The 14,334-nt window shown below is 44.3% G+C and overlaps 1 protein-coding gene across 2 annotated transcripts in view; it reads right to left on the reverse strand.

Annotated features, from left to right (window-relative positions):
- The window catches only part of LOC134359766 (nuclear receptor subfamily 5 group A member 2-like), a 118,742-nt gene that overhangs the window by 35,765 nt on the left and 68,643 nt on the right, over positions 1 to 14,334 (reverse strand). For both annotated transcript variants that reach the window (XM_063073378.1, XM_063073377.1), the window contains one exon: positions 68 to 187. In XM_063073378.1, coding sequence (XP_062929448.1) covers positions 68 to 187 — 120 coding nt within the window. The remainder of the gene's footprint in view (positions 1 to 67; positions 188 to 14,334) is intronic.

Genomic DNA, 14,334 nt, shown 5'->3' on the forward strand with positions numbered 1-14,334 from the left:
TCAGGGCTGTGTGTCCGAGCGCAGAGCTCGGTCCAGGGAAAACAATGACCACAGCAGGAAGGGTTACCTCTTGTGCAGTCACCAGAAGGATGCTGTTCTCCTTCCCGTGGTAGACCTGTCTCCAGATGTGGTCCAGTACCAGCAGGTCACTCCAGCAGTTCTGTAGCAGCTTCATCTGGTCGTCCACCTGCAGGAGGAAGACAACATCATCAGAGTCCAAGCTTAAGTGGGTGTCGCAGACCCCAGCCCTCCATACAACAGAGATCACATATCATAGAACAAGGCTGGCAAACCTTTTCCAGAGCAAATGCCGAAATTGGCAATAATCTTCTAAACAAACTCTTTCCTGCTCCATGATAACTTTGAGTAGAGATTATTATTGATTAATGAATTAGTAACAATAATTATGGACATTTTTAAGGAAATAGGAAGCGTCTTGTTGTTTGTTTCTGAGCATTCATCCTTTTACTATTAATAAAGATATAACAGAGTTGGATTGAAATTAATCAAGCCTTTTAGAAAACCTGTGCAAAAATTAACATTAATCTTTTAAATGGACAATAGAAAAATAATTTCTAAATAGCACTGTTGTTGTAACCATTTACTATCCAAATACTGAGGTGCCGCACCAGCTCTGCAAGAATTTCAAAACATATCATCCAACATCTCGTGTTCTTGCAACCAAACCGTTGTGAGATGTTACCTGTGAAAACCCCTCACTGCTCTCGGTTGTAAAGAAAAAATTCGCTGCTTCATTTCACAGTAAAGATCATTATTAGGAATCTTTTGATCATATATATTTTATTATCGAAGTAGATGTATGTCACCTCATACAACCCTGAGATTCAGCTTTCTGTGGGCATACTCAGGAAATCAATCGAACAGGAACTATAACAAGATCAATGAAAGATCAGCCAGAGTGCAAAAGACAACAAACTGTTCGAATGCAAATATAAATAAATAGCAATAAGTTACGAGAACCTGAGATAGTGAGAAAAAAATCCTTAAAGTGAAATCATTGGTTGTGAGAACATCTCAATGATGAGGCAAGAGTGTGTAGTTATCCCCTTTTATCCTGCTGTAGGATTCCCAAGCCCTTTTGCACCACTGATTTCTGAATCCCCTCTAAATCTCTTACCTTTTACCCTAAATCTGTTTTCTAGTTTAACCTGCCTCTGATTTGGCGGAGAGTTTCCTGCAAAATATCCTATCTATGTTTCAAAGTTTTATATACATCAGTCATGCCCCCCTTAACCTCTTCCACTCCAGAGAGAACAGAACCAACCTCCCCAGTCTCTCCTCATAACCAACATACTCCTTCCCAGAGGTCATGGACACCATCGTCATCAACAAGGTAGAGTGGGCCACAGGCGATGACTAGGCCTCAGTAGGGGGGATCTAGGGTCTCCGTCCCCGCCCTCACCCCTCACCCCTCACCTGGTCTGGTGACCTCCAGACGGCTTGGCCTGTCAAAGGTTTCACTCTCTGTTAAATATCTCTGGAGATCAGTGGCACATGAAAACAGCGTAAAAACTAAATACATTTCTAAAAATTTTAAATGTTAAGTAAAAGAAGTAATACATTAATTTGAAAGCATAATTAATTGGAAGAGTCAGTGTACAGAGAGGGGATCTCTGATGATGGATGCTGCTTTCTATGACAGTGCTTCATATAGGTATGCCCAATGCTTGGGAGGCCTTTACCCATGACGTACTGGGCCCAATCCACTAACTTTTGTAAGATTTTCTTTTCAAAGGCATTGGTGTTTCCATACCAGGCTGTGATGTAACCAGTCGAAACCCAGGCTACCATTGGGCATACCTACATGAAGCATTGTTGTGGGAAAGCAGCATCCATCATCGGAGAACCCCACCACCCAGGCCATGCTCCTTTCTCGCTGCTGGAAGAAGGTACAGGAGCCTCAGGACTCACACCACCAGGTTCAGGGTCAGTTACTACCATCAGGCTCTTGAACAGAAACATTAAGGACATTTAAGAAACTCTCAGATAGGCACATGGATGATGGAAAAGTGGAGGGTTATGTGGGAAGGAAAGGTTAGGTTGATCTTAGAGTGGGTTAAAAGATCAGCACAACATCACGGGCTGAAGGGTTTGTGTCATGCTTTCACGTTCCATGTTCTGTGCTCTGTGTTCTAAAGCATTCCATCGAATTGTATCACAGCTTGGCACAGTAACTGCTCTGCCCAAGACCGTGAGAAAGGGCAGAAAGTTGTGCACACAGCCCAGTCGATCACTGACTCTATCTGTACTTCCTGCTTCCTCAGCTGACCTGTTCCGGGTCAGAGGTATCCACACAGCACCGGCTCTGTACTCATCAGGAGGGATCGATGGGAATTGGGTCCCGGTGTGGAACTTTTCAAAGGACATTTCTATTGGTTTAAACAGCGGAAACTGTGAGCAGTTTTAAACTCCTGGAAATGCACATCTCGCACAACCTCTCATGGTCCCAGGACACACCCTATATCCTCAGGAAAGCTCACCAGTGCCTCTAATTTCTGTGGAGGTCGAAGAGAGCTGGGCTGTACTCGCATCATTCAACAGATGCACGGTAGAGAGCATCCTCGCGAGCTATGGAAACTGCACGGTGGCAGACAGGAAGGCTTTACCACGGGTAATCGGCACATCTCTAAGCCCCGGCTATCAATAACACATATACAGAAAGGTGACGGAAAAAGGGCCAGTAACATCATGAAGGAGACCACACACCCTGCTCATGGACTGTTTGTCCCTCTCCCGTTAGGGAGGAGGCTACGTAACATCCACGCCAGGACCACCAGATTCATAATAGTTATTTCCCCCAAGCAGTAAGGCTGATCAACACCTCCACACCCCCAATCACCACGACTTTATCGCGAGGGCATACCAGACCGTTCGGGCTGACCGGAAGTGCACTGAGAGCGGCTGTTCTGGTTAACAACAGATAGTGCAATCCTGGTCATATTACGATCGAGGAACGTGTTTGTAGACCGGATATTGAACTTTTTGCTGTTGGACTCCAGTCATATTCCACCGAGATACGACAGTGGGCGTCACGGGAGGTCGTTCCTGCCTGTGGCCATCGAACTTTGCAGCTCCTCCCGTGGAGGGTCAGACACCCTGAACCAATAGGCTGGTCCTGGACTTATTTCCATCTGGCATAGTTTCCATATTGTTGTTTGATTGTTTGTGGTTTTTGTATTGCTATATTTATGCTCTATTCTTTGTTGGTGCGGCTGTAACGAAACCCAATTTCCCTCTGGATCAATAAAGTATATCTATCTATCTATCTATCTATGTATATAGGCTATCTCATGTATTTATATTCTTTTTTTTATTTACATGTTCTTTATCTCATTGTGTTTATTTGTGTTGTATCAGTTTGGGAGTAACAATTATTCTATTCTCCTTTACACTTGTGCACTGGAAATTACATTAAATGATCTTGAATCTTGAAATGCCTGCCCCTTTAACAAACCTGAATCCTGCGCACTGATTTATTCCAAGCATGCAAAAACACAAGCTTATTAGCCATGTTAAGTTTCATCATTTTTGGCCCCGCAGCAGGAGAGGTTTTGGGTAAGTGATAGCTTTCGTGTAACATCAGCAGAAGTCCTTGCAGCCTTGGTCAGCCATTACCTGCTGTCTGCCTGTGTGTCAGTGGGATTATGTCTCCAAGACGTTCTCAAATCCTGGAGCTTTGCAGAGACACCGGGGAACAGACAAGAGCTGCATATTTGTTGCTTGTTTATTATTATTATTATTATTTCTTTCTTATTGTATTTGCACAGTTTGTTGTCTTTTGCACACTGATCGAACACCCAAGTTGGTGAAATCTTTCATTGACTCAATTATGGTCATTATTTTATTATGCATTTATTGGATATGCCCACAAGACAATGGATTTTAGGATTGTATATAGCGACATACATGTACTTTGATAATAAATTTATTTTGAACTTTAAGTCGCTACAACAAACGACAAGCTTCCCAAATCTCAGATTAATAATTAAGGGGGGTGTTAGAGACACCCATTCTGAACCCAGGCAGTCAAAACATGATTAGGGATGTATAAGTAATTATTGTGTTAAGTTGGAGGTCAACAAATGTTCTCCCACTAGTTACATTCAGTACCTTCTGTGCCTAACAAAGTGACCACTGAGTGTATGTTCGTGTCCTCTCCTGCTGATAACCCATTCACTTCAGGGTTCAACAGGGTGTGTGATCGGAGAAGCCTCCCTGCCACCACTGTTGGAACGTGTAGTTATTTGAGTTATTGTTACCTTCCTGTCAGCTTGAACCAGTCTGGCCATTCTACTCTGATCTCTCATTAACAAGGCGTTTTTGTCCACAGAACTGCTGCTCACCGGATGCTTTTTGTTTCTTGCACTATTCTCTGCAAACTATAGTACAACGGTTCCCAACCTAGGGTTCACAGACCCCTCGGTTAACGGTAGAAGTCAATGGCACACAAGAGGATAGGAACCCATAAGATCATACGACTATAAGAATTAGCAGAATTAGGCCATTTGGCCCATTGAGTCTATCTGCCACTTCATCAAGGCTGATCCAATTTTCTTCTCAGCCCCTATCACCTGCCTTCTCCTTGTATCCCTTCATACATTGACCAATCAAGAATCTATCAAATTCTGTCTTAAATATACATAAATACTTGGCCTCCACAGCTGTCTGTGGCAAAGAATTCCACAAATTCACCACTCTCTGGCTAAAGAAATTCCTTCTCATCTCCATTCTAAAAGGACACCCGTCAATTCTGAGACTGTGTCCTCTAGTCTTAGATTCTCCCACCATAGGGAACATCCTCTCCACATTGACTCTATCAAGGCCTTTCACCATTCGATAGGTTTCAATGAGGTCACCCCTCATTCTTCTGAATTCCAGTGAATACAGGCCCAGAGGCATCAGACGTTCTTCATATGACAAACCATTCAATCCCGGAATCACTTTCGTGAACCTCCTTTGAACCCTCTCCAGTTTCAGTACATCCTTTCTAAGATAAGGGGCCCAAAACTGCTCACAATACTCCAAGTGAGGCCTCACCAGTGCTTTATAAAGTCTCAGCATTACATCCTTGCTTTTATATTCTAGTCCTCTTGAAATGAATGCTAACATTGCATTTGCCTTCCTCACCACAGACCCAAATTGCACATGAACCTTTAGGGAATCCTTCACAAGGACTCCCAAGTCCCCTTGCACCTCAGTTTTTTCTATTTTCTCTCCATTTAGAAAAAAGTCAACCTTTTCATTTCTTCTACCAAAGTACAGGGCCATACAATTCCCATCACTGTATTCCATCTGCCATTTCTTTGCCCATTCTCCTACTCTAAGTACTTCTGTAACCTCTCTACTTCCTCAACACTACCTGCCCCTTCACCTATCTTCATATCATCTGAAAACTTTGCAACAAAGCCATCAATTCTATCATCCAAATCCTTGCATATAATATAAAAATAATCAGTCCCAACCCAGAGACCCCTGGGGAACATCACTGGTCACCGGCCAGAAAAGGCTCCCATTATTCCCACTCTTCACCTCCTGCCAATCAGTCACTACTTTATCCATGCTAGAATCTTTCCATAATATTATGGACTCATAGTTTGTTAAGCAGCCTTATGTGCAGTACCTTGTCAAAGGCCTTCTGAAAATCCAAGTACACAATATCAACCGATTCTCCTTTGTCTATCCTATTTGTCACTTATTCAAAGAATTCCAACTGATTTATCAGGCAAGATTTTCCCTTGAGGAAACCATGCTGACTCTGGCCTATTTTATCATGTGCCTCCAAGTATCCTGAGACCTCATCCTTAATAATTGACTCCAACATCTTCCCAACCACTGAAGCCGGACTAACTGGCCTATAGTGCCCTTTCTTCTGTCTGTCTCTCTCTTCTTGGAGTGACATTTGCAATTTTTCAGTCTTTCAGAACCATTCCAGAATCTAATGCCCCTCGATCTCTTCTGCCACCTCTTTCAGAACCCTGGAGTGTACACCATCTGGTCCAGGTGACTTATCTACCTTCAGACCTTTCAGTTTCCCAAGAATCTTCTTTCTAGTTATGGTAACTTCACGCACTTCGTGCCCCCGACAGCTGGAACTTCCACCATACTGCTCGTGTCTTCCACAGTGAAGACTGATGCAAAATACTTATTCAGATTGTCTGCTGTATCATTGTCCCCCACACTACCTCTCCAGAATCATTTTCCAGTGGTCTGATATCCACACTTGCTCTCCTTTACTTTTTATGTAACTGAAGAAACATTTGGTATCCTTTTTAAAATTATTAGCTCGTTTACTTTTGTATTCCAACTTTACCTTCTTAATGACATTTTTTAGTTGCCTTCTGTTGGTTTTTAAAAGCTTCCCACTAATCTTTGCTCTATCATATGCCCTCTCTTTGGCTTTTATGTTGGCTTTGACTTTACTTGTTAGCTATGGTAATGTTGTCTTTCCTTTAGAATTTTTCTTCTGCTTTAGGGTGTATGTATCTTGTATCTTCCAAATTACTTCCAGAAATTCCAGCCATTGCTGCTCTGCCGTCATCCCTGCCAGTGTTCTTTTCATAGAAACATAGAAACATAGAAAATAGGTGCAGGAGTAGGCCATTTGGCCCTTCGAGCCTGCACTGCCATTTATTATGATCATGGCTGATCATCCAACTCAGAACCCCGCCCCAGCCTTCCCTCCATACCCCCTGACCCCCGTAGCCACAAGGGCCATATCTAACTCCCTCTTAAACATAGCCAATGAACTGGCCTCAACAGTTTCCTGTGGCAGAGAATTCCACAGATTCACCACTCTCTGTGTGAAGAAGTTTTTCCTAATCTCGGTCCTAAAAGGTTTCCCCTCTATCCTCAAACTGTGACCCCTCGTTCTGGACTTCCCCAACATCAGGAACAATCTTCCTGCATCTAGCCTGTCCAATCCCTTTAGGATCTTATACGTTTCAATCAGATCCCCCCCTCAATCTTCTAAATTCCAACGAGTACAAGCCCAGTTCATCCAGTCTTTCTTCATATGAAAGTCCTGCCATCCCAGGAATCAATCTGGTGAACCTTCTTTGTACTCCCTCTATGGGAAAGATGTCTTTCCTCAGATTAGGGGACCAAAACTGCACACAATACTCCAGGTGTGGTCTCACCAAGGCCTTGTACAACTGCAGTAGTACCTCCCTGCTCCTGTACTCGAATCCTCTCGCTATAAATGCCAGCATACCATTCGCCTTTTTCACCGCCTGCTGTACCTGCATGCCCACTTTCAATGACTGGTGTATAATGACACCCAGGTCTCGTTGCACCTCCCCTTTTCCTAATCGGCCACCATTCAGATAATAATCTGTTTTCCTATTTTTGCCACCAAAGTGGATAACTTCACATTTATCCACATTAAATTGCATCTGCCATGAGTTTGCCCACTCACCCAACCTATCCAAGTCACCCTGCATCCTCTTAGCATCCTCCTCACTGCTAACGCTGCCACCCAGCTTCGTGTCATCCGCAAACTTGGAGATGCTGCATTTAATTCCCTCATCCAAGTCATTAATATATATTGTAAACAACTGGGGTCCCAGCACTGAGCCTTGCGGTATCCCACTAGTCACCACCTGCCATTCTGAAAAGGTCCCGTTTATTCCCACTCTTTGCTTCCTGTCTGCTAACCAATTCTCCACCCACACCAATACCTTACCCCCAATACCGTGTGCTTTAAGTTTGCACACTAATCTCCTGTGTGGGACCTTGTCAAAAGCCTTTTGAAAATCCAAATATACCACATCCACTGGTTCTCCCCTATCCACTCTACTAGTTACATTCTCAAAAAATTCTATGAGATTCGTCAGACATGATTTTCCTTTCACAAATCCATGCTGACTTTGTCCGATCATTTCACCGCTTTCCAAATGTGCTGTTATCACATCCTTGATAACTGACTCCAGCAGTTTCCCCACCACCGACGTTAGGCTAACCGGTCTATAATTCCCCGGTTTCTCTATCCCTCCTTTTTTTAAAAGTGGGTTACATTAGCCACCCTCCAATCCTCAGGAACTAGTCCAGAATCTAACGAGTTTTGAAAAATTATCACTAATGCATCCACTATTTCTTGGGCTACTTCCTTAAGCACTCTAGGATGCAGACCATCTGGCCCTGGGGATTTATCTGCCTTCAATCCCTTCAATTTACCTAACACCACTTCCCTACTAACATGTATTTCGCTCAGTTCCTCCATCTCACTGGACCCTCTGTCCCTTACTATTTCTGGAAGATTATTTATGTCCTCCTTAGTGAAGACAGAACCAAAGTAATTATTCAATTGGTCTGCCATGTCCTTGCTCCCCATAATCAATTCACCTGTTTCTGTCTGCAGGGGACCTACATTTGTCTTTACCAGTCTTTTCCTTTTTACATATCTATAAAAGCTTTTACAGTCCGTTTTTATGTTCCCCGCCAGTTTTCTCTCATAATCTTTTTTCCCCTTCCTAATTAAGCCCTTTGTCCTCCTCTGCTGAACTCTGAATTTCTCCCAGTCCTCAGGTGAGCCACTTTCTCTGGCTAATTTGTATGCTTCTTCTTTGGAATTGATACTAATTCCAGTCAGTTCTGGCCAACTCCTCTCTCATGCCTCTGTAATTCCCTTTACTCTACTGTAATACTGACACATCTGACCTTAGCTTCTCTTTCTCAAATTTCAGGGTGAATTTGATCATATTATGATCACTTTCCCTTAAGGGTTCTTTTACCTTAAGCTCTCCAATGTATTTTGGTTTATTGCACAACACCCAATCCAGAATAACTGATCCTCTGCTGGGCTCAACCATAAACTGCTCTAAAAAGCCATCTCATTGGCACTCTAGAAGTTCTCCCTCCTGTAATCCAGCACCAGCCTGATTTTCCCAACCTACCTGCATATTGAAGTCTCCCATGCCCTTTTCAGTTGCATTTTCTATCTCCTGTTGTAATTTGTAGGCAACATACTTGCTACTGTTTGGGGTCTGTATATAACTGCTAACAGGGTCTTTTTACCTCTGCTCTAGAGACTGTTGTGCATGAAAATCCCAGGAGATTGTGGAGGCATTAGCGATGATCTTTCAAAAGTCGATAGATTCTGGCATGGTTCCGGAGGACTGGAAGATTGCAAATGTCACTCCGCTATTTAAGAAGGGGGCGAGGAAGCAAAAAGGAAATTATAGACCTGTTAACTTGACATCAGTGGTTGGGAAGTTGTTGGAGTCGATTGTTAAGGATGAGGTTACAGAGTACCTGGAGGCATATGACAAGATAGGCAGAACTCAGCATGGATTCCTTAAAGGAAAATTCTGCCTGACAAACCTATTACAATTTTTTGAGGAAATTACCAGTAGGCTAGACAAGGGAGATGCAGTGGATGTTGTATATTTGGATTTTCAGAAGGCCTTTGACAAGGTGCCACACATGAGGCTACTTAACAAGATAAGAGCCCATGGAATTACAGGAAAGTTACATACGTGGATAGAGCGTTGGCTGATTAGCAGGAAACAGAGAGTGGGAATAAAGGGATCCTATTCTGGTTGGCTGCCGGTTACCAGTGGTGTTCTGCAGGGATCAGTGTTGGGGCCGCTTCTTTTTACATTGTACATCAACGATTTGGATTATGGAATAGATGGCTTTGTAGCTAAGTTTTCTGATGATACGAAGATAGGTGGAGGGGCCGGTAGTGCTGAGGAAGCGGAGAGTCTGCAGAGAGACTTGGATAGATTGGAAGAATGGGCAGAGAAGTGACAAATGAAGTACAATGTTGGAAAGTGAATGGTTATGCACTTTGGCAGAAAAAATAAACGGGCAGACTATTATTTAAATGGGAAAAGAATTCAAAGTTCTGAGATGCAATGGGACTTGGGAGTCCTCGTACAGGATACCCTTAAAGTTAACCTCCAGCTTGAGTCAGTAGTGAAGAAGGCGAATGCAATGTTGGCATTCATTTCTAGAGGAATAGAGTATAAGAGCAGGGATGTGATGTTGAGGTTCTATAAGGCACTGGTGAGATCTCACTTGAAGTACTGTGGGCAGTTTTGGTCTCCTTATTTAAGAAAGGATGTGCTGACGTTGGAGAGGGTACAGAGAAGATTCACTAGAATGATTCCGGGAATGAGAGGGTTAACATATGAGGAACGTTTGTCCGCTCTTGGACTGTATTCCTTGGAGTTTAGAAGAATGAGGGGAGACCTCATAGAAACATTTTGAATGTTAAAAGGCATGGACAGAGTGGATGTGGCAAAGTTGTTTCCCATGATGGGGCAGTCTAGTACGAGAGGGCATGACTTAAGGATTGAAGGGCGCCCTTTCAGAACAGAAATGCGAAGATATTTTTTTAGACAGAGGGTGATGAATCTATGGAATTTGTTGCCACGGGCAGCAGTGGAGGCCAAGTCATTGGGTGTATTTAAGGCAGAGATTGATAGGTATCTGAGTAACCAGGGCATCAAAGGTTATGGTGAGAAGGCAGGGGAGTGGGACTAAATAGGAGAAAATGGATCAGCTCATGATAAAATGGCGGGGCAGACTCGATGGGCCGAATGGCTTACTTCTGCTCCTTTGTCTTATGGTCTTATGGAGATCAGTGGTTTCTGAGATGCTCAAACCACCCCGTCAGGCACCAACAATCATTTCACGGTCGAGGTCACTTGGATCACATTTCCTCCCCATTCAGCTGTTTGGTCTGAACAACAACTGAACCTTTTGACCATGAGAGTGGTACTGAATGTATAAAGCATTGTAAAAAAATTCAATTGTTGCACCTTCCTCACCAGCTTGAAGGTGTTTATGGCCACTGAGGTACTTTGATGTGTTTTGTAATGGCCAATCTGTTATAAAGCAGTACAGCGGATTGCTTAGGGTTGTTATAGCCCTGGGTGGTAATGAGGACAAGTTCCCACTACCTATTAAGTGCTCCTAATGGCGTGCATTTCAGATAGCCTCTGACAGCCAAGTCCAGCTCCTGGCCGTCACGTGAGCCTTAGCTACCGAGCCTGGTGGAAATGCTTCTACTCCCAGGAGAAATAGCAACAGCGGGTTGCTGACGCCTTAAAACCAGTTGCCAGGCAGATGCAGCTCATCAGCCGTGGTTGGCTGTTGATCGAGGAGAAGGAAAACTCTGATCTCAAACCTCCGCTGCCTTGCGGCTTTGGGAGTAAATCCCGGGGGAGAACTCGGGGCTGGAATCACTAAAGCAGTCCTCCATTGAGTTCAACACTGACTGGCGACACCAGCAACACTGCTGGTACTAAACTGTATCGGTCTCTGCCTTTCCCTTGGGTTCATCTGGTACATGGAGAGGGGGATGTTGCTATGTGGACAACAGCTTGTTCTCCATATTGTACTGCCCTGGACAACTAGGAAGCAACATCCATGGTCGACCTTGACCAATGGAGTCCCCAACAGCACAGAAACAGCCCCCGCTTGCCTATCCATTCTGAACTGACCTGTTTTTTGTCTGCCTAGTTCCAACTAGTTTCCATGTAACCACCTCAACCACTTCATCTGGCAGCTCATTCCACATACGTACTGCCCTCTGTGGAAAAATAATTGCCCGCAGACTCTTATTAAATCTTTTGCCTCCCTCGTTAAACCAATGCCCTCAGGTTTTTGATTCCCCTGAGAAAAAGACTGCATGCTTTCCCTCTGTCTATGCCCATCATAATTTTATGCACCTCCATTGGTTCTGCTGTTTATTACTGTCACACGTAGAGTGAAAAGCTCTATAAAATCACCTCCCAGTCTCCTTTGCTGCAGGGAATGAAGTCCTAACTAAAACTCACTTCCTCAAGTCCTGGCCACAACCTTGTAGATCTTCTCTGCTCTCTTTCCAGTTCAGAATCAGGTTTAATATCACCGGCGCAGGTGATGAAATTTGTTGTCTTTGTGGCAGCAGTACAAGCAATACACAATAATAGAGAAAAAACTGTGAATTATAGTAAATATATACATAAATAGTTCAATTAAATAAATAGTACAAAAATAGAAATAAAAAAGTAGTGAGGTTGTGTTCAAGGGTTCAATGCCCATTCAGAACTCTGATGGCAGAGGGGAAGAAGCTGTTCCTGAATCACTGAGTGTGTGGCTTCAGGCTTCTGTACCTCCTCCCTGATGGTAGGAATGAGAAGAGGGCATGTCCTGGTTGATGGGGGTTCTTAATAATCCTATGCCGATGTGAATAGGAATTCGATAAGCTTTGTTGGGCTGATTGGCCTGTTCTTGTCAAAAACTTTCGAATGTTCTAATGACGCACACCGCCTTTTGACACATCACTCCTTGAAGATGTCCTGGATATTACGGAGGCTAATGTCCATGATGGAGCTGACTAAACTTACAATTCTATACAGCTTATTTCGATCCTGTGCAATAGCACCCCCCACCCCCTTCCATTCTATACCAGAGATGCAGCCAGTTAGAATGCTCTCCACAGTACATCTGTAGAAATTTGAATAACACCTCTCTAACAGCAGGGTGAACAAAACTGAACACGGTCCGATTCAAGAGTGACTCAACCTAGAAGCCGTGGAAAAGTGATTCACCCAGCCACAAGCGGTTGGACATGTCCCTTGGTAACAGATTCAGATTCACATTCATTTATTTATCACGCGTAGATGGAACGTACAGTGAAATGCGTCATGTGTTAACAACCAATGGGGGGGGAATGGCATGGTAGTGTAATGGTTAGCGTAACGTTATTACAGTACAACCAATGGGGGGGACAGCATGGTAGTGTAATGGTTAGCATAATGTTATTACAGTACAACCAATGGGGGGGGTGGCATGGTAGTGTAATGGTTAGCGTAACGTTATTACAGTACCAGAGACCTGGATTTGACTCCATCGCTGTCTCCCTGTCACCATGTGGGTTTCTTCCAAATGCTCCAGTTTCCTCCCACAGTCCAAAGATGTACCAGTGAAAGATTAATAGGTCTCACGTGCGTAATTGGGCAGTGCGGGCTCTTTGGGCCGGAACAGGCTGTTACTATGCTGTAACTCTGAAAAATAAACTCTCTAATGATGTGCAGGGGGCAGCCCACAAGTGTCACCACATATTCCAGCACCATCTGGACAGCATGCCCATGAGGAAGGCTTTGGGAGTAAACACCGAGGAAATATCTGAAGCTGGAGACCGTAAAGCAGTCCTATGTTGAGTTCATTGCTGACTGGCAATCTCTGGTGCCAAGCTGTGTTGACCTCTACCATTCCTTTGGATTTATCAGGTGCATGGACAGGGGAGGGGAGCCTGCTACATGGCAGCAACTTGCTCTCCTCTCCATTATCGTGCTGCCCAGGTTTGACCAGGACATGGACAGCCAGGGCACAACATCCATGGCTGACCCCGTCCAATGGAGAGCTTCTGAGTTTGCCCATGGTGCTCAGCAGAACAACACGGAACACAACAAGCAACAGAATAACAACAGCAAAGCAAGCCCCTCCCTCCCACACTCCCACACACTCACACACACACTCAGACAGTCCTCCAACTCCAGGGCAGTCCAGACTTCAAATCCACCCTCGGGCTTCTATCTTTGTTATCAGCCAGGGAATAGCCAATGATGAGACCCCAAACTGCAAGCTCGAATTCCAGGCTTGCCGACTGACCAGCCCTCATGCCTCCTGCTTGCACTGGCATCAGATCCCGATGCCCACCAAACTGGGACAACCCAACATCCATGGATGTCCTTTATCACCTGTCCATATTGCCGGCCTTCAAGTGCAGAGCGGGGGCCTAACCTCTAACCCCCATCCTCCCCCCATATACCCATCCCTAAAAGTTAACCTGACCTCTAACCCCTCTTCCTTTCAGTGCCAATATACCATGTTTCTCCCCATTGACAAGTTTCCCAGCCTAGCCTCTCTCTATGAAATGACTTTCACGACCAACCTGCTGTAAACGTACTTTGTTTTGCCAGCGTCACAGCCCGTGTTTACTTTAAACCTTTGAACACTAGATCCTGTGTCATTAATTGGATTGAAACCGCCAGTTTGTTAAATTGCTGGTGAGCTTGTCCCAAGCAGCTGATCCAGTAAGGTGCCAACATTACATGCTAAGACAGAGTCTTCAACCCCACATGATGCAGCATAAGCACCAGTGGTCTTGTCTCCCTTTGGCTCCTGTCTCCACATAAATACACTTCTACTATCATTTCCAAACATGTGAGATCCCCTACCCCTCCATCACCTTGTCCTTAGTCCTGCAAGGCTCTGGGATAACATCTTTATCTAACCTCCACATTCTTGTATTTGGCTTTCTTATCTCTTCTTGAGACACACACACAGAATGCTGGAGGAAGTCAGCAAATCAGCCAATCC

This window comes from Mobula hypostoma, chromosome 21, assembly GCF_963921235.1.
Source record: "Mobula hypostoma chromosome 21, sMobHyp1.1, whole genome shotgun sequence".
Taxonomy (NCBI): domain Eukaryota; kingdom Metazoa; phylum Chordata; class Chondrichthyes; order Myliobatiformes; family Myliobatidae; genus Mobula; species Mobula hypostoma.